The sequence below is a fragment of the Chroicocephalus ridibundus genome, chromosome 2 (assembly GCF_963924245.1).
Source record: "Chroicocephalus ridibundus chromosome 2, bChrRid1.1, whole genome shotgun sequence".
Lineage (NCBI taxonomy): Eukaryota > Metazoa > Chordata > Aves > Charadriiformes > Laridae > Chroicocephalus > Chroicocephalus ridibundus.
In genome coordinates, this window is record NC_086285.1 from 164,092,430 (window position 1) to 164,113,505 (window position 21,076).

Sequence of the window (21,076 nt, forward strand, 5' to 3'; positions counted from 1 at the left end):
CTTGGCTTGAGCAAATTCAATAGGGAAGCCTGGAAGAATAGCTTGAGTATTACTGATTGTGTTGGAAGACATGAAGAGTAACGGAAGAAGGCCATGAGGCATAGACTGGAAAGCATAACGACATTTCTCCATCTAGGATTCCCTCCAAGCAGAAGAGCAGCTGAGGAATATAAAGCTTTTAGAATGCAGAAAGCTGAAAGTCTGTCCCCTCTTGGACATCGTGAACCTAACACTTATTCTTGCAAAGTCATTTTTTAAGTCAGTGGAGATGACTCAGAAAAAAAGAGCTTTTGAGGATTGTTTCTAATGACATTGTAACACCCATTAATATATAACCATTTGGGATATTTATTTACACTTCTTCAGTTCAGTTAATGCTCTTCTGTGGATGGAAAGGGAAAATCTCTTTTGTTATTTGACATCAATCTCTGTCAGGCCTTCTATCCCAGACCCTGCATTTAATATACCATCTCCAAGTTCTGAAATGAGGTCCCCTGGGTTATACATTTTCCACAGCACTGAAATGTGTGCAGTATGATGGAGACAAAGACAGAGATATCTGTAATAGCTAATACGGAACTGTATTGATTTTGTTGGTTATATGATGTTTATTTACTTTTTTAAGCCCTGTTTGAGAACATTTTCTGTTCCTTTCGGGCCACTGCCACATTTTCCATTTGCTACAAGAGCTAATATTGATGCTACACCGTGTGTGTGTGAATTTGTTGGGTGAGTAGGAGGGGATGCTTCCTTCAAAATACAGGCTCTCCAGACCAGATTCTGCACACATTTATCTCAGTTTAAAGCCAACAAATACACCAAAACAATGAAGTTCCACAGGATTTACAGAGAGCAACTGTGATCAGAATCTGTCCCAGTCTGTCAGGATCCACCATTTTTGTCTGTTGGGAAAGATGTAGGTGGTCTCTCCCACTCCCTGTTGATGGAAGGGGGCGGGAACGCAGTACCACATGGGAATAAAAAAGCAGCTTTACGGTGAACTGATATATGAACAGGAATTAACAGGGTGGTGGGAAGGGAATGAATCAGCCAGTCCCAGTGAAGACAAAGAAATTTTTCAGACACTACCCTGGATCTCACCCACTCAGACACAGCATCTTTTCTTGGCCCCTGTGATACATCGTCTCTTTCTCTCATAAAAACCTGGTATTGCTGTATCAAGTAAACCTGCAAAAATGACCCTGCCAGGAGCAGATCAACTGATCCTACGCTCAACCAGCGATGTACAGTCACTCCATGGGTGCAAAGTCAGCCCAAGGCATCCAGAATTGTTTGTGTGTAAAGGAAGCCCAAACCAACACTGAAGTCTAGAAATTATGGAACCCAATCAAAGTTTGGGCATCTGTAGTTCCAGACAGAGATTAATTCATCCAAGCCACAGAAGATGAAAAAATATATGGACATGATCTCAAGGTTATTTCAAGAATAACATGTATCTATCTCACTGTTATGGTATAAAAACCCAGACTTGAAGCCCAGAGAGGGGAAAGGAGGTTTTGAAATACAAAAATGGACGTTGTACAAAGGCTTAGAGGGCTCTTCTGGAAAAAAAGTGCATTTGGGCTTAAAATCTGTGTAGTAAATTATCTGTTCTCCCCTTGGTGCAGGCAAGTAATTCCTCTCACTTTAATGGACAATTTTATGGCTGCTAATAACATTTGTAGCTAAGATAATGACAAGGATAATCAAATCCCATGCTTGAGGGCATAAACTGATTGCTGCGGGGGTTAGCAACGAAATCACCATCGCCATATATTGCACAGGTGTATTATGGGATAGATTTCCTTCCTCCAAAGTAGAAAGGCATTGGTGTCTGCCAAGATAACAGATTGGATGATTGTCTGTGTTATGGAAATTGCTGGTTTGTATGCATGGGATTTAGGGAAAGAGGAGAAACCTCTTTGTTTCAGCATGACAGAATTTGTAGCCCAAAATGCAAAGTGAGCGGGGGTTGCAAGATGTATATTGATGCCCATTCTAGCAGAACAGCTGTCTTAAAGGCAAGTTCAGCCTTGACCGTAATGAAGTCCACTACAAGTTAGCAAATGTTGCTGTACGTTTAGCACAGTACTCAGAAACATCCATAGAGCATATAATCCCAGAAGCTGAGGGCTGGGAGAGACCTCAACAAACTACTTGACCTGTTTCATGGTGCTTAGATCCTCAGTCCATCACTTAGGGGTTACTCAACTCTTCAGTTAGCTTCTGTATAGCAGCTATCGCTCAACCACTCCTAGGAACACGTGGCTTGGAGGGTCCTCAACCTAGTCCATTCAGATCTGAGGCAGGCTGAAGTATACCAAGCCCATGTGTGTTGGACAACTGTTTCATCCATTCAGATAAATATCCTACTGTTGGCACTTTGGAGGTTCCTTACAGATCATGTTACAGCTGTTTTCATAGCTGACAATGAACCTACATCTGACGTGCTGAAAATTAAACCATGGGTAGACATGTAGAACAAACTTATCACTGTTCTCTTTACAATAACCTTTCACATATTTGAAGACTGTTATTATTCCTCCCTTTATATACTTCTTTTCCAGACTAAACAGTCTCTGTCCACTTCACACTGAACACAGGTCAAGTTTTCTCTTAGCACTTTGATTTTTCTGTTCCTTTCTCAAAACAGTATGCTCAAAACTGGACCTAATTTTCAGGGTGAAGCCTTACCAATACCAAAAGAACAGAATATCTACCTTCTGTGACTTACATCCAACACTTGCCTGTTTTGAGCATCTCACACCATAGACTCATATTTAGACTGCAATCCACTTTATCAGCATGATGTTGCACTACTTGCATCTAGTCAGTTCACATCATTTTTCTACGTGTGCATTTGATGTTTCCTTCTGCAGTGTAATACTTCACACTTGTCTTTATTGAATTTCATCGTATTGATTTCAGAGCATTTCTACAATTTATCAAAACCATTTTGTATTCTGCTCCCACCCTCCAAAGTGCTAGCCGCTCCTCTCACAATTAGTATGTGCACTCTCTGTTCTATCAGCCAAACCATTAATGGGAAAATGTAATAGTACCAACCACAAGAGAGACCCTAGTAAGACTGTACATGGTTTGTCCATCCAATTTGACAGAAAACTACTGATAAATATTTTTGCTTTTTTTATATCCTGTTGTGAACTTATGTGGTGGCAGATGTAGCAGGGGCCACTGAGTTTGTATTTTCTGCCCCATTTACAACAACCTGCAGAGTGTAGGTGCTTTTCACACATGTAATAAGGCCAGCCACAGTGCAACCTCCAGTCCACAGGGTGTGTGCATCCAGACCTTGCACCTACCTGTGGCAATTCAATCCAGTCTATGTTTTTCTACACTGATTATGAGAACTCAATGCTATTATAATGCCACATATGTAATAAACGTCAAGATCTACTGTTCCTCCACTATCAGCTAGACCAGCTACTCTATTAAAAAAAAAAAAAGACAAAAAACCAAAACAACAACCCAGAAAAGTCTGATGTGAGTTATTCGAGAAAAAACTGTGTTTGTTCCAGCTTGTCCCTTGTTATCCTCTAGGTACTTTCACACTGATTGTTTAACAGCTTGGTCAAATATCTTTCTGAGTATCAAATTTAGGTTGACTGAGCATTAACTCCCCGTGCTCTCTCTTGTCCCTTTTTTGAAGATAGGCAGTGTATTTGTTTTTCCCTGCAACAGCCACTGGTAGAGCTGTTCAAACAGCAGCCATAAAAAACTGGTGACACTGCTGACAGTGAACAGTTGCTGCCTAGAGAAGAGGTTTGATTCTTATCCAGATATTCAGCTGGAGACAAAATTGTAGGATGCACTGATAATCCCTCAGGGAAGCAGGAACCTTCAGCAAAAAAGGACAAGATAAACTTACATAGATTTCAAGCAAGATCCAAGACAAACTTCAAACAGCCTGTGTGTGTACAGAACCATTAAAAATAAAGCCGGAGGAGGCTAGTCCATACCTTGCCGCAAGGCAGGACAGTATGCATAGGTCATTCTTGACAGATGCTTGTCTATCCTGTTCTTCAAGACATAGCAAATGAGAGCCCACACCCTCCCCAGGCAATGCATTTCAGTGTTTCCCTAGTATCACTGCTAGAAAGATTATTTCTCTGTGGCCACTCTAACTCTTCCTTGCTCTTGTTTAACAGCTGTTCTTATTCACTGTACCGCACTCAAGTTCTTCAGGAACAGACCATGGTTTTGATCAGACTTGAAAAGCTCCTCAGACTGGATTCTTCTCAGGCAGATCATGGAAATATTTTTTAACTGCTTATCACCCAAACTGCAGTCAGGTTTCAGCTAGTCATCCCAATCAGGACCACATATGCTCAAAAGCCAGCAACTTCGATTGTGATAACTATCGCTAGGTACTCAGAGCCACATCTGCCACTGCAGTACCACATATATCTGCTTCTTTAGTACCACCAGCCTTTACTGTAGCCCCTCTTGAGAAAAGAAACACCTCTTGAAACCTTTAAAAAATAAATCTATGTCATACCAAAAAGCCAGCAGCTGACCTACCTCCGTCACAAAGATATTGACTTCAAATGTCATACAACAGCAGCAATGTAGTAAGACTGAGGCTTCATGAAAAATTATCTCTGGCGTCATTCCAACAAGTCAAACCAGAGCTGAATGCAACCCATAAAGCTATCACAAGCATAGGAGTGGTACAAAGACTTCTAAATGAAAAAGTAATTGGGGGTAGATATTTAGGAAGAAAACAAAATTGAAGCCAATCTGAATCATATCTAGTGCTCCTTAAGCATTAAAATAAAACTTTAGGATGTGTAGTACATTCACGAACTGACTTGTAACACTGCTAATTTGCTTCTGTTGGCCTACATCAGTAGGTATTAGCTTATGTTGTTTCCTCTGACTGGCAGAGTGCACTCATTAAGGCAAACACATTGCTACTAAAGCCCTAATTGTTTTGAAAAGTGCCCTTTAAATAACAGGCCTTTTACTACTAGGCAGGATGTGTTTTAAGAGGAAATCATGAGCTTAAGCCTTTGCTGCCAGAAGACTGATCATTTATTTGTTTGTCAGACAAAAATAACAGAAAAGAATGGAAAAGCTGATAGGGCATCAGTACAGACTGAACAGTTACCATCTCCTTCCTCTTCTTGGGGTGTTCGTTCCTGCATAAAACAGCAAAGGAGAGGAGAAACTCCGAAGGAGAGAGTTTGAGAAGATCACTGAATTCTTATACGAATTGAAAGGTCAACTGAAGAATTCAGGTCAAATCACTGGGATTTCCAGGTGCTTCCAATGGCACAGATCCAGTGTTGCTGTTTAAACTATCAGTTGCCTAAAATTAGCTTTATCTTGTTTCTAACACACGTAAGTAATAATGCAAAAAAGACTGCAATGGTAAATCATATTTGATGTCTGTGAGCAAACAAACAGTAGATCAGGGACTTTTATGGAGGATGCAGTGGAGTCGTCATCATTTAACCCCAGCTGGCAACCAAGAACCATGCAGCTGCTCGCTCACTTCCCCCATGGTGGGATGGGGAAAAGAATAGAATCATAAAATCAGAAGAGATAAAGTGAGAAAACTTGTGGGTTGAGATAAGGACAGTTTAATAAGTAAAGCAAAAGCCGTGGATGGAAGCAAAGCAAAACAAGGAATTAATTCACCACTTCCCCTTGGCAGGCAGGTGTTTAGCTATCTCCAAGAAAGCAGCGCTCCATCATGCATAACGGGTACTTGGGAAGAGAAACACCGTAACTCTGACAGTCCCCCCCTTCCTTCTTCTTCCCCCAGCTTTATATACTGAGCATGGCATCATATGGCATGGAATATCCCTTCGGTCAGTTGTGGTCAGCTGTCCCAGCTGTGTCTCCTCCCAACTTTTTGTGCACTCCTCCCCTACTCACTGGCGGGGTGGTGTGAGGAGCCAAAAAGGCCTTGACTGCTTAGCAACACCAAAAAAACATTAGTGCACGATCAACAGTATTCCCATCCCAAACCCAAAACATAGCATTACATCAGCTGCTAGTAAGAAAGTCAACTCCATCCCAGAAGAAACCACGACAGGAGTGATGGTGGATAGATCCCTTCAAACACTGGGAGAGACTCTCACTCCCCAAACATTGGTCCCCAGACTTCCATGTTCCAAAATGTGCTTTTTTGCTTTTTGGCAGTCTAGGGCAATCCATTTTTTTCGACAGCCTAGTATACATAGCAATCCTGAATAATGCTGAAAGGGCACCTTTCTACTGGTTTTAGTCCTCAGCAGAAAATACCATATGCTTTATCCTGTAAGGAATTCTTGTAAAACTCCTGGTCTACCTCTGGAAGCCCAAGAAGTTCCCAAAGGCCAGAAAAATGGTGGGTGAGCACTGAGCCTTCAAGTCACCTCTGCAGGTATGAGGTGTTTCTCTGATGCAAGATTTGTAATGGCGAGTTCAATCATCTATATTTCATGAACATTTTTAAAACATTTCAGACACAGTACCTTATACGACACAGCCTGCATGCAGAACCTTATGGTCAGGGCTCCACATCCTTCCTGCTGCTGGAGTTTGTTTTATTGCAGGTCCCCTAGTTTCCAAAGCAAAGTTAATCTAAGTACCAAACTGCAGATTCTTAAAAATTGTTACTGTCTATAACACTGTTTTCACTGAGTGAAGTCAGACCTGTTTCACCATACAGTCCAAACTATTAGCAGCTAACAGATGGACACAGTGATCTTAAAGGTCTTTTCCAACCTAAATGATTCTATGATTCTAACAGTAACTGTTCATTCGTTCAATTAATGGGGGCCTAGATCTTTGAAACAAAAGTATTCAATGCCTTTTCCTACTCTGTCTGGTCCTGATACGTTCCAGATTGGTGTGAAATGCAGCAAAGCGACAACTCGAAACTCCAGGTGGTCACAGGTTTGTTGCAACAGTTAATTTCTGATACAGTGCCCATAGCAATGGCCTGTGGTGGTTCAAACATAGGAGGAGGACATCCTCTCTAGAGGACATGAAAAGAAAACAGGGTGGAAAGAAATAAAATATTCCATCTGCACCCAAAACATCTCTGTAATGACTTAATGGTAGCATACATTGGAAATTGCTGACAGTGCCAATTGCCTTGGGAGTAGATCTCTTTTATTTCTACCTTCCCTTCAATATGTCAAGAATATCCCTAAATTGGAAGTCTACGAACATTTCCTCGTAGCTTATCTCGCGCACTATACAATTAGAGAGAGCTGCTGCAGGTTTCATTCATCAGTCTGTGCCCTAAAGCTCTCTGTGAAATTTCTTGGAGAAGGCTCCCACAGCTAGTGAAGAGAGCAACCCTCTTCTGTAACAGGGGAGTAAGGAGACAATCAGCTTCCCATCAGATATATTTTTAACCCCACTATTTGCCTTGCTTTTCTTGCAGGAGTTGAAAGGATAATATAGTCTATTCACACCTAATCATCACGACAAGTAACAAATACGTGAGTCCTTAATAGACGTATGCCTTTCACTGACATTCCCTAATCATCTCCATAATGAAAGCAGTTAAAAAGGACACTGAACCCTTTAGCCAACTGGTGACTGCACAAGCCTCTTATGGCAATTGGCCAGATATTAAAAAAATGGTCACTTAACTCCTTAAAAACAAAAAAACTTCTAAGAAACTTAGAGGTTCTTCCCCCAAAACAGAAAAGAAGTATGTGCGCAATACGCTTTCAAAAAAAAAAAAAAGCTTCTCAGTGGGTCAGAAGAAGTTGGATCAGAAAACATTGTTAACTGTCTGGCAGCAATGAAAAAAAGCAAAATTTAAAAAAAGCCCTGCACCAAAACAAATAAATGGAATAAAAAGCATCAACATTTTTCCTTAAGATTTCTCTTTGCTCAAAGTTTAAGGTATGCAGTAGGCACGTATCCGTTTACTTTTGATTAAAAAAATAAAAATCAGTACAAACGCCAAAGTCAACATACACTCTAACTCCACAAACTCTGTTTGCTTCATTGTTAAAAAAAAATAAATCTGAAAACTGCTGCTACAGATATTTTCCAGGAGTTGGTTTGCTGTAGAATATAGCTCCTTGCATTGCAGAATTCATGTCAAATAATGGCTTGATCCAAAACTACTGATTCAAAATATTCTTTCCGTTATTTACAACAGACTTTGTATCAGACCTTGATTTCTGGGGTTTTTTTGCCTAACATTCCCTAATCCATGGACCCTCTCACTTTTATCAAAGAAACTGCCATAACTACATCACCAACAATATCAATGTTAGTTGTAGATAATTAACAAGCAATCAAACAGACACGTGGTAGGGTACAGGTAACCCGGGGGAAGGACTCTATCCATACATTTGAATTTTAAGTCAGTAGATTTCACGGACTATAATCCAGAGAAGGTAACGAATTCAAATTAATTTGCATCACGGCAATCTACGTGTGTGAAATTTCAGAAGTAGTCCATAGCTTCACTCAAAAATATACACAAAAAGAGATGACTAGGGCTGCTACACACAGAAAACATCTGTTGCAAGTCCACAATAACCTCTTAGTTCAACTTAGAAGCAGCAAGGACTCTTACTGATTAGTTCTGCATCACCAGCAAGCGTCCTTGCTAGCATCTGTTACCGGGGAGCAGGATATTTCATGTGGCCTTTATCCAGATCCAGTCAAGGATTTTCAGTAAAAATCCATAGAAACCAGATACCTAAAAACCCTAAAGGGCCTTTGACGGAAGACACATGGTAATAACAGAGATGATTACCCAGAATTGTATATGCTCCTTCACCTACTAAAGCTCCAGGTTCTGCTGTTAGTGCATGTCAGAAGACCTAAGCTGCAGGAGTTTGGTAATATCACCCTGAATACATTATGGATCTCTGTCTTTGGTTCATCTTCACTGTTTAACCTGGCTATAAACTAATGCCATGTGGTCTGAAAGAGAGAGAAGTGAGCTGTTTGGCAATTAGAAATAGTTCCCAACCTGAATCTTCAGAAAGTCATTTTATCTTCTTGTCTCTAAATTGCGGATAATTTTTACACAGAGGTGTTGTGAAGATGAATCACCTAATGTCAGTACAGCATTCTGAATATAAAGTGCTGCGTAACTCCAGCTCGAAGCCATGAGCATGGCTTTCAGCATTTATGAAGGAATATGTTCCGGCATTGAACGAACTAAGCATCTCAGCTCAGATTGCCTTCAAAGGAAGACAACAGCATTCTGGTCCTTGCTATGTGCTGGACCAGCAGCGTCTGTCCCAAAAGCCATGGTGTCCAAAAGGCAGGCTCTCCGTCAATCAGTTTTCCTTTAGATCAAGCCTCATCGTTCTGATGCTTTTCCCAGAGAAAGCAGAGAGATCTTTATTCTTTTTAGTTGAAGCCCATAGCTAACAGCTAAACTTCTTCCTTTATTCTTAGTCTAGAACACCTCCTCTCCCTCCCAGTTCTGCCCTGTAAATTTCTGCTTACCATCCTTATATCAGCAGAATCATTTTCTTCTTTAGCAAACATCTTTCCCAAAAGGCTCACCGACACCTCCAACTTGTAGCCTTGTCAGTGGACAAACACAGATATTTCTATGCTGACACTTGCAAAGGCATGTAAATGGGTTAACTGCCTAGAAAAATAATCAATAAGCAAAGACCATATAGTGGAGAAAATGGAATTTCAAACATCTTTGGTTTTCTCCCTCAAGAAAAACAAGCTAGCCCAGGAACTATTAGAGCTTGAGATGTGGAAAAGGAAGATTCAGAAAATCATAGAACATACGGCTGATAAAGACTTCAAGAGGTCAGCCAGTCCATCTTCCTCCCCAAAGGCAAAAGCAGCTATAACTTAACCATCCCTGACAGATTTTTGTCTAAACTCTTTTTAAAACGCTCCAACAGTGGAGATTACACAGTCTCCTAAGGCAGTCTCTTCCAGCACACAACCACCCTGACAGCTGGAAAGAGTCTCCTCGTGCCTAATCTAAATCTCATTCACTTCAGTTAAAGAAAGAAGTTATGAGTAGTTAGGAGGAAATCAAAGGGCACCAAATCCTAAAAAACTACAAGACACTAATTTCTCAAGCTTGGTTACGCTAAGGAAATCTGCTGACACCATCACCTAGCTGAGTGGCTAGAGGCTTCTCGATGCTTCCCCAAAACTGTTTTCAGACTCTTAGTGGATATTGCTTTTCCACTGCTGGTAAGCCGTACAGCAGGAAGTTGCAGTTCAGTATCAGTCTGAGATGTATTTTTGCCTTGCTTATCAGTGATTTTTAAAAAGCTTTTGCTAAGGTGCCTCTGGCAGGAATGTGAGGTATCATTGCAAAACCAGTTTTCAAGAACTCAAGAGCAGTTTCTATGAACATGTGAGCAAAGTAGCCATGAAGTACTGTTAGTGGAACACTCTTTTTGATTTTTTTTTTTTTCAATTCTCCATGAGACAAAGAATATAGTGAGAAAAGACCTTGCAGAATATTTTAGTTATGGAGGGGAGCAAAATCCTACTCACAGTTCATCTTCATGCAGCTCACGGAAGCTGACCTCCTCCTTGCCTGGGAGATACCAGCGACAGATACTACAAGTCCTGATCATCCACTATCCTCCACTGAAGTTTCAGATGGTGTGAATGAATAGATTCATTACTTCAGTGCATCTGCAAGCATTCCTATCACTAGAAAATCTTGCTTTCTACTTTCACTTGCGTTTATTAATAATAGAGTTGCTTTAATCTACTCTGTGTTTGTTTGCGTTTTTTTTAATACAAGATATGACCTTCATGGTCCTGGCAAGTCATGAATGTAGAAGTTAACTGACCAAAGCGTTGGTATCTTCGTTCTCTATCTTTCCCTTTTCATGTTTCGTCTTCTCCTTTCTTTTCTTTCTTTACATTGCAAATTGTCCCTCTGTCACGATTCTCTACCATGGACTGCCTCTAAATATTACCATCCATCAAAAATCAAGAGCAGACTCAAAACATCAGACGCTGGTCTTAAAGGAGGAGCAATACTATAAAAATAATTCACACGTAAAAATACTTATGTCTTTTTCTAAACCAAATTAGAGACATTGCAACACTACCAACTTGGTATTTTTATACCTGTTTTACAGAAGGGTAAAGTGATGCAGAGAAAGTATACGAAGACTTAACCACTACCATGAAATGGATTTAAGCATGTGTTTGCTTAGTTCATTAGCCCAGGTTCAAAACCCCTGTCAGGCCACTGTCTGCCAGAAGAAAGCAATCTCCTCATCTGGATGTATACAGTTCCTCAGTATTTAGCTACTGAGAAGACAAATGGCTGTCAATAGGTGGATAATCCATTCACCATGACTGGTATTGTACCACATTCTTAAAAAATATTTTGTCTCTGTTCACCAGTATTGTTCAGTCACTGCTTGTAGTAGATTTGAGACTGAAAACAAAGGCCTAAAAGCTAGAAAAAGAGACTAGCAATTCACAGCACACATTGTCTGAATTTTGCTCTCCTTACAGTCACTTCTCAGAAAAATAAATAAATAAATAAAAATCCTCAATCTGTTTGTTGTTTCAGTTCATTTTAGGGTGACATAAACAGCTTTCAGTTCTTTACATTCTGCACAAGCCTCCAGAAATATTCAGTGTTTACTAGAGCTCAGTGGTGTTAAATCAAGTATGACTATCACCCTTTCAGGCCTAAATGATGGAGCGATATCCATACCAATAACACATTTTGACAGTGTTGACACCTGCTTACATAGAAGAAGTTTACCCACTCTTATAAACCTGTAGGAAAGGGCATTAAAACTTAGTAGGAATCCTAGGAATTACTTTTTATTTTCAAAAGTTGGTGTTTTCTTTCATCCTATCCAGCCTCTTGAAGAACTCTGGGGAGTATTCTACAATGTATCTTATAAAAGACAAATAGCTGGATGGACAACTTAATTAAATTGCTCCCTGCCATCATTTTGGCTATGTAACTGGAAATGGCTGTGTAACTGGAAATGGATAAGAAATAATACTAGCTAACTCTGAAGTGAGAATAATCCCGAAATAAACTCAGCAACTGGTGAGAGCCTGGAACAGCTTATTCATTCTTTTTGATCACCTAAAAACTTTCAAAGAATTCAAACATGACCAAAACTTTGTGAAAGCAGGATATTTTTCTTCTGCTAATGGGTTTTAACAGCCGAGTCATCAAATGTTGTAGCACTTGCAGTTGTTAATTTTTTTGTTGGATCAGTTAAAAAAATAGAAAAAAACCCACTATTGCACCTGGAGAGTAGAAAAAAATGTTGTGTCACAGGTGAAAAAACTGTTTCTGTTTACTTGATCAGCTCTCAGTTCTTTAGTACTCAGCTTGGCAAGTGAGCTACAACACCCCACCACCCTCTAATAAAAGCCAAACACCATAGATTGGAGGAACTGTGACAGTTGACCAAATCTCAGCGCTTTGCCTCGCACGGGAGCCTTTCAGTTCTTCATGCTCCCGTCCAACAGGTCTTTAATGAAGTCTTTTCACAGGAAGCAACAAGCCGGGGAGGTTGCCCGACGAGGAGGGAGGAGGCGAGGCCGGAGCTGGCGGTGAGGGAGCGGCGTCCGGAGCTGTCCCTTCAGCACCATGATCGGAGCTGTCCCTTCAGCACCACCGCCCGCCCCGCCCGGCAGCGTCTCGCTCCTCGGCTCCGGCAGTCCTCTCCAGGCTACCGATCATCGCGGCTGGTTCGTGGTCCACGGCCAGCGATGAACGGCTGAGATTGAATTAAAGCCACAGGAGTTTAAGTCAACACGGGAAAGAGGTGATCGCTTCAGACGTCTTGCTAGCGTGGCAATCTCAAGGAGAACAATTAAGTTAGACATAAATTAGTCTGCTATCATATGCATATTCCTAGACTTTGTGGTCCGCTGATTCCTACCGCACTCCTCTGAAGAGAAGTTTTTTGGAGATAGATGTACCACTCTAGATTAGGCAGAGATGGAGTTTATTCACTCTTTTTTAAAAATCAGCCTGCGATGGTTAGTTAGACGCACTTCTGCAGGAGCAGACTACAGCGCGTTCACTAATGCATACACCACTGCATGTGCCTCTTGAAGTCTGTCTGGAAGGTTTCAGAGGGAGAAGGAAATGTATGTAAGGGCGTACACACAGTCAGATTAAAAAGAAGAACCATCACAAAAGATTAATATGAACATTTAAGATTACTGTCCTGTGCAAGAAACACAGAGAAGAAATCTTCATTTGTTTTCCTGAGAACTTAAATACAGAAAGTAATTCCCCCCTCCCCCCCCCCCCCCCCCCAGCCCCGAACCAAATTCTTTTAGGATAAATAAGGTATTAAAGAAAAATCTTCCATGTTCACTTTTCCAGACTAACAGTAGGTCAGATAACATCACGAAGCTACTTTAGCACTGAAGAGATGATACACAAAATAGAAGTGCATTTGGCAAGATGCAGATAGTAACTATTAATAAACTTTTGAAAGACAGATTACATATCCTCCTGGAGCAGAGTTTCCCAAATGAACTATCGTTAAAGAATGTCTGTCTTTCTGCACCATTCTTTATTATCACTCTTCCTCCCAGTGGTTCCCAGTTGCTATACACATTTTAAATTTAAACAATTCTGACATCCCAAAGCACCTCTGCCTACAGAAATGCATGCTATCCTCTGCACGCTGAGGTGCTCCAAGCTTCCTAAACAAATCCCAGCTCTTTGCAGGAGAAAATGCTAAAGCTTCCCAAGCAATTTGTACTTGTTTCCAGGTAAAATACGATCAAAACAACAAACTACTGTAAAAACAGCCCTTTCTACCTGTCACTGACCGAGCTTAAGAATGCAGAAAGTATTGCAGCTACCTCTTAGGCAGGAATATAGGGCACCGTGAGTACACAGGCATGTGCATGGAAGCCTGGTTGTAATCCAGAGGGGTATGACAGTCCAGTATTCATTTAGCACAAATAAATCAAAAGAGATAGATTGAGGAAGAGAGAATCAGTGACCAAAGGAGGAAGGAGAGTTCTGACATCATAATGAACAGCAGAAAATCTAAGTCATCAGCCAAAGTTACATTCTACTTTATATTCTATAACCTATTAATATATGCATTATGTATATAGATAGATATATATAGTAACAGAAAAGAAGAGATTATCCCTGAAAAATCTTATCTTTGTAAGGACAAATAGGCTTTATACTGTCAGATGGTCTTTCAAAGGAAATTTTTTACTGCCCCAGGTATAACACAACCAAATACAAACCTAAGTAGACACTGCTCAAAGGGCAGTGGGCAGCACGTTCTACTGAAAACCGTCAGTATCTTCAGGTGGCAACGTACAAATTTCTTGTAACAAGCCCTAACTGGTACAAAGATCGAGTCCTTCTGTATTAATAAGAGAGCTAGTCTTTTGTGTCCTGTTCGATATAATGCACTATCAAACTGCCACTGAGCTAGAGAGGTCTTTTCAAATCCCCCCAGATGTTCGGGGGGAGCATCTAGAAGTACTGGGAGAAGGACGTTATCGACTGCCTCAGTAAATCCACCTTAATGAATACAAAACCAGGAAGAACAAACCTGCTCATCAAACCAAAGCCAAGAGTTGCAGCACAGTTCTGTGTGCACTCTGCAGCCTCCAGTTATCATGGTATTTATTTTTACAGCAATGAAGCAAACTTTAGGCGAAACGCTCCGCTTAAGCTGCGGGAAGCAGAGAAGCACAAAATGACAGCCTGTGGCTGTGTCCACTGACTGTCCCCCAACTGTCCTGGGAAATGGCACATCTGGGAAGCCGGGCAGCATGGATGTGACAGCGGTCATTGTTTTGCCTGTCAGACCTTGTGCTCACAAAGAGGAGACGTAGACTGTGACCTGTTGGCACATCAGATGCTCCAGCTGCAATAAAAACTTCAGGAACGCATTGGGAATGCCCAGGAGAGGCCCAGAGATGGGACCACAGCTGTGGGAACCCCCACCACGGCTCTTGCCAACACCAAAACAAAGTTTGCAAAAGCAGGGCTACACTTGGCTACATTGAGGTCTTTCCCAGCTGATCCAGTTCCCATGCCCTCATCATTTTCATCCTCATCCAGCTGACCTTTGCCTAAGTTTTCCCCGTGTCTCTTAAGCAAAGGTGCAAGGAGCGTGGCAACAGGGCCTCCTTCTGTCTGCGAGAAAGCCCAGGCGAGTGTCACCGTGCCTCTTCCCCACTCCTCCTTGCCACCCAAGCCACAGCTCTGTGGTAGCCACCTGGCCAGCACCAATCCCCCCACCAGGCCAGTCCCATTTCTCTCCAGTCACACCCAGGGGACACATCCTCCATCTCCAGAGGAAGAGGTGCAGGACACCGCCAAGTCCAACAAGTGCCCGTGAAGAGCAATAAATTACATAACACATGAGGAAAGCCAAAAAACTCATCCCACACTTAACCCTTTGCATGCCACACACACACACCCCCCACCCTCTCCCATTCTCCCAACCAGGGGGGATTCTGCCCCAGCCTCGGTCCTGCCCCCCAAGGGCCACCCCACTCACCAATGGTCGTGATGACCGTGATGGCAAAGTAGAAGGAGCCGGCAAATTTCCACTGGACGCCGGCCCGGTGCGGCTCGGACTGCATGATCACCAACTCCAGCTGCCGGTAGTCCTCGCTGGTGATGTTGTACTTTCCTTTGAGCCGGATCTCCTCGGCTTTGAGTTTCTCCTCCTCCCGCATCTCGTTGTCGGACTCCAGGGCATCAAAGACGGCGGCCCCGACCAGCAGGTAGGTGAACGTGCAGATGATGAGGGACAGGGTCCGCACGTTCTGCCTCTTCATGGCCGCCAGCAAGGGGCGAGTGAGGGGACCATGTCCCCCCCTGGCCGCCCGGGGATCCGACAGGCCGCAGCAACCGCAGCAGGGGGGCAGCTGCCGGGGGGGCTGGCGGCGCCCGCCGCCGCCGCTGCCGCTGCTCCGGGGCAGCTTGTGCTGCGGCGGCGGCCGCTCTCCGCCCGCCTGCTCCGGCTCCTGGGAGGAGGAGAGGCACAGGAGGCTGCTGGAGCGCCGGGACCAGGTGCCCTGGAGCCGGGAAACTCTGCGCAGGACCTGCCCAAACCAAGCCGTCCCAGTGCGCAGGGCCATCCAGGGCACCCCCGCTCCTCCCCAGCACCGAGGCCAGGGGCAGGGGGTCCCCGCCGAGGGAAGGGGGTGCTGGGCGTCTCCCCGCCCAAGGGCCGGCGGCCCCGGATCGGAGTCCTGCGGCGGGCGGGTCGCCCCGCGAAGTTGTCGCGGCGGTGCGGGGAAGGGTCCCCCGCAGCCCGGGCGGGGCGCGGCGGGGAGGCGGAGGCCGCCGCCGTCCCCAAGTTTCTTCAGGCGGCGCGGCGGGGCTGGGGGGGACCGGGCGGCGGCAGCGCGCCCATCCGCGGGGGAAGTTGCGGGGGGCGAGGGGCGGCGGGCGCCCGGGGGCCCGGCCCGCCCCGGCCCCGGTTGCCTTGGGTGAGGGGGAGCGACCGGGAACGGTCTGGGCGCTTTATTCCTTCCGCCGCGGTGCGAGGCGGGCGGCGGGGAGTCGGGATGCTGCAGGTGGCCGCGGAACGGCGTCCAGTGCGGCGAGGAGGAGGGCGGCGGCGGCGGCGGTGTCGGTGTCAGACGGCGGGCAGGGAGTTGGGGGCAGCATCCCCGGGAGCGGCGGGCCGCGCCGCCGGTCCGGCGGGAGGCGGGGGAGCCGGGCTACCGGCGTGGCCCTGGCGGCGAGGAGCCGGCGGCGAGCGGGAGGAGCGGCGCGGAGCCGCCCCGGCCGGCGGGCGGGGGAGGCGGGAGGGCAGCGAGGAGGCGGCCGGCGGGAGCGGGCGGCAGCCGGCGGAGCACCTGCCCCGGGGGTAGCGGCGGCGGCGGCGGCGGGGGCGGGGGCTGGCTCCGGCCTCGGGCTGGCGGGAGGGAGCGGAAAAAAAAAGCCGGCGGCTTCCCCCGGGGGAAGGGAGCGGGCGGGGAAGGGGGCTCGGCCCCAGGCGGACACAAAGCCGGAGATGAGGAAAAAAATTGAAAAAAAAAAAAAAAAAAAAAAGGAAAAAAAGAAGGAAAAAAAACCAAAAAAGCTACTTTCGCGGCTGCTCCCCCGGCGCTTGGGGCTGGGGCTGATTTATTTAGGATGATTTTAGAACAAAGCCGTTAAGAAAAAGAGCAACCGTCCTCCTCCTCCTCCTCCTCCTTCTCCCAAGCTCTTGACATCATCTCGGGGAAAATCGAGCCCGCGCCCCTCAGCCATCGCCTGCGCGCGTGTGTGTGTGTGTGTGTGTGTGTGTGTGTGTGTGGCGCGGTACGGGAGGCGGGAGCTCGCCCCGGCCCGCCGCGGGGAGCGGGTTAACCCCCTCGGCGCTGCCTTGCCCGGGAGAAGCCGCGGGGCTCCCCCGGGTTTGGCCACGCCCGGCGGCGGCGGGGCGAGCTGGCGGCGGGGCGGGCTGGCGGAGCATCCCCGGGGACAGCCCGGGCCGTTGCCGCCCCCGAGCCGAGCGGCCGGTGCCGGCCGGGCCGGGGGAGAGCGGGGCCGCGGGACGGAGGGGGCGGGAGCGGCGGGCAAAGCTCCAGCTGCGCTGCGGGAGCCCCGGGGATAGCGGAGACGCGGCCCCGCGGTGAGGTTTGGCTAACACACCTCTGCTACACACACCGCGGATGCACACACACACACACACACACACAGCCCCATACACCGCAGCTACACACACCGCAGCTACACACACACACACAACACAGCCCCATACACCACAGCTACACACACCACCACCCTTCCCACACACAGCACATCTACACACACACCCCCCACAGCCTCTCACACACGCACCACAGCTCCACACACCACTGCCCTCCCCGCACACACAGCCCCACACACACCCCACAGCTCCAAACGCCAGTCACACACACGCACACAGGGTCCCACACACCAGTCACACACACACACACAGAGTCCCACATATCAACAGCTCCACACACTACAGCCTCACACATGCACACAATCACACACACGCACACAGAGCCCCCCACCCCCCTCTGCCCCACACACACACCACAGCTCCACACACCACCATCACACACACACACACGCAGCCCCACACAACCACAGCTCCACACACCACAGCCTCACACACACACACAACCCCAACAAACACACAAAACCCCACACACCACTATCCCCTTACACACACACAGCCCCACACGCCACAGCTACACACATGCATACAGCCCCACACGCCACAGCTATGCGCACCACAGCTACATACACCACAGTTAGACACGCACACACAGCCCTACACACACTGAGCTTCACACACCATGGCTGCCACACACACCACAGATCCACTTACACCACAGCCTCCCACACACACTGCCCTACACACACCACAGCCCCACACACCACAGCTCCACACACCACAGCTCCACATCATGCCCTCACGACTCCACACACCCCAGCCCTTCCCAGTCCTCAGCCAACCTCACCACAGCATCACACACACCACACAGCCCCACACCACACATGCCGCCCCCCATCCCACGCACACCACACAACCCCTTCCCCAGCCACAGCACAGCCTCCCCAAGCACAGGCACACTCTTTGATCCTCAAACACATGCACGTGCAGTCCCATATTGCCCGTGGCTCTGAGGAGCCAGCCCTGCTCCACACTGCCCAGCCCCATGGCTCCTGAGCCACCATGCTGCTTGGGTGGGACCGCAATCCCCTCGGCTGCCCCAGGCCCACTGTGAACCCGGGGCTTCACACCTATCTCTCATTTCACCATCAGCTTCTCAGCAGCAGGTGTTACCACAGAAGCCCGGGGCTGCTTTCATGTACGCCCTGAGACAAGGCTTTCCCTTCTGGTGTCACTTTGTCCATGGTCACTGTAGGCCCCCTTCTGTGTTAGAGCTGGGATTTTCAAGGCTGAGCACCTTCTGACTTCTCTGAGCCTCAGGTGACATTCCCCCGTTTCAGATCTTTCTCAAATCCTAGGACTCGTTACTCAAGTAACTCGAGTAACTCGAGGCCAGGGCTCGTTACTGTCATCCTAAAAGCAGTTCCATCTATCTCATTCCTGGCTACACATTGTCCAAGGCCTTCAGATGCCCTTCCTGAGATACAAGGGGGCAATGGGAACCCAGTGCCTTGCAAATGGATCAAACGTGTGGGCTGAGGAGGCAGTCTGCGAGACTGAAGTCCTCTGGAAGGTGCACCTCCAGCTGAGCAGACAAAGCCCTTTGTGAAATCCTTGGACACAGAGAGGAGGAGGAATTAATTTCATCAATTCGGCAAACAAGATTTCACCCAGGGCAAATTCTGCATCACGTCACCTGAGCATTGCCAAAATCATTACAGCACCACACGGACCGGGAAGGTCTCGCCTGCCAAAGGAAGCTTGTACATAACACCCACAGGGGGAAGAAGGGGAAAGAGGCAGAAAAGAGGAAATACCTGTTTTCGATCAGCTCCTTAAAAATAGAAGTCTGATTACCGTTGCCCATTTCTGATTCCCCAAGGGAGAGCAGAAGAAGAAGAAGAATCTATAAATAGTTTGCAACACAGAGAATCCTATAGCAAAGTTGCTGGGAAAGATCAATAGCGTGATTCAAGGAGGGCTCCAAATTACATCTCGGGGGAGGGAGGTGCTGAACGGAATTGATAAATGAGTTGCAAATGCTGTGTGTGTTGTGTGTATCTAATTAACAGAGGGTGACTGGGATCAATAGCGACGAAGGAGCTGGTCTAAAAATAGCACTCAGGCAGGGATTGCAACCTGCGGGCAACGGCTTGGGTGGAAATGTCCCCTGGAGTAATTAACCTTTACCTGGAAAGCAGTGGTTAGCGTGGGGTCGAAGCGAAGCCTGTGGGCAGCTGGGAAGGGACGAGGTCTCCATGGGACTTCAGGGCACAGAGTAGCGCGACAGTCGTGGAGGGTACAGGCACGGCCGTGAGCTCGTAGCCTTCCTCTCATCAGGCTGCGGTGTCAGGCTGCGGATTGGTGTAGTGCTTTCTGGAGAAATATCTGAGCTGGGGTTGTGGAACGGGAGATGTTTGTAGTTTTGTGTGCTTGCAAAGGTTTCAACATTGCTTAGAGAAAAGTCACATTCACTTTTTAAATGTCTACTTAAATCTGCAAGAAGTTGGGATTTTCTTCTTTTTCACTGACCTTGTTGCCAAGAAAGCATCCACCTCTCTGAGGACCAGTCTTTGCTCATCCAGACTCACCGTCAGAAGTCCGTATTTTGAACGGACTTCCAAAAAGAAGTGTCCTTCAGTCCTGTAGTTTGAATATCCTATGATGCTGTAGATGGAAACCTACAGCGGAGCAGTCAGGCAAACTTCGGGGAGAAGGACTGACATTGGACAGGATGATCAATGGCTCAGCTCGCGGGCTTTGCCAGAGTGCCAGGCTGAGCTGGCATCACCCGAGAGAGGCAGAGACACATATACCCAGGAACAGAAAGTTCATTGTCAGCCTGAGTGCAGGATTGGGACCCAGGGGTATACGGCATGACTGAAAGAAAAGGAAACTGTAAAGATGAAGAATCTAGAAAATATCTCTTTGTAAAGCTGGCATGGAAAGGATTGGAGGGGTAAGGCATGAGTGAAGACCTTTTCTCTCTTTAATACAGATGGAAATGTCTAAAAAGGTCATTCCTGGCCAAAAGTTTTCTCCATAAGGTAAAAAAAATGTCTTTTATTCTGTGGAAAAGTGACAGTCATAGACAGAGCTACTGAAGGAGGAAACCTTGATTAGTCACCAAAAGGAAGGTTAACTCAAAGTGTCAACACATATCTCTTAGTTCCTCTCAGTTTAGTCTAACTTGAAGGAGAGCAAGCAGGCCGGAATATAGCCCTGAGCTGTGTAGTGGTTGCCCTGGCTGGTGACAGCTGTGCTAACCCAACATTTCACCTACTGCCTCTACAAGAAGCCAAGGAGAGTTAGAAATCTCCGACATTCGAGAGTAAGAGTGTGCGGGGGCTGTTGTCTTAACAGCAGCCCCTGTTTTACCTTGAGTTTACTTGGCAATGAAGGAAGAGGTAGTTGCAAGGGCAACAGGCATCCAAGTTGCTTTTGTGGACCTCTCCAGTCGCTCCTGTTGACCTGTCAGCGATGCTCCTTGAGAGAGATCTAATGCCTTCCTCTCT

General features: G+C 46.4%; 1 protein-coding gene across 1 annotated transcript in view; it reads right to left on the reverse strand.

Annotated features, from left to right (window-relative positions):
* KCNK9 (potassium two pore domain channel subfamily K member 9) overlaps window positions 1-16,760 on the reverse strand; it is an 84,514-nt gene extending 67,754 nt beyond the window's left edge. The window contains exon 1 of the mRNA XM_063324052.1: window positions 15,474-16,760. Coding sequence (XP_063180122.1) covers window positions 15,474-16,059 — 586 coding nt within the window. The 5' untranslated portion in view covers window positions 16,060-16,760. The remainder of the gene's footprint in view (window positions 1-15,473) is intronic.
* Window positions 16,761-21,076: the final 4,316 nt, after the last annotated feature.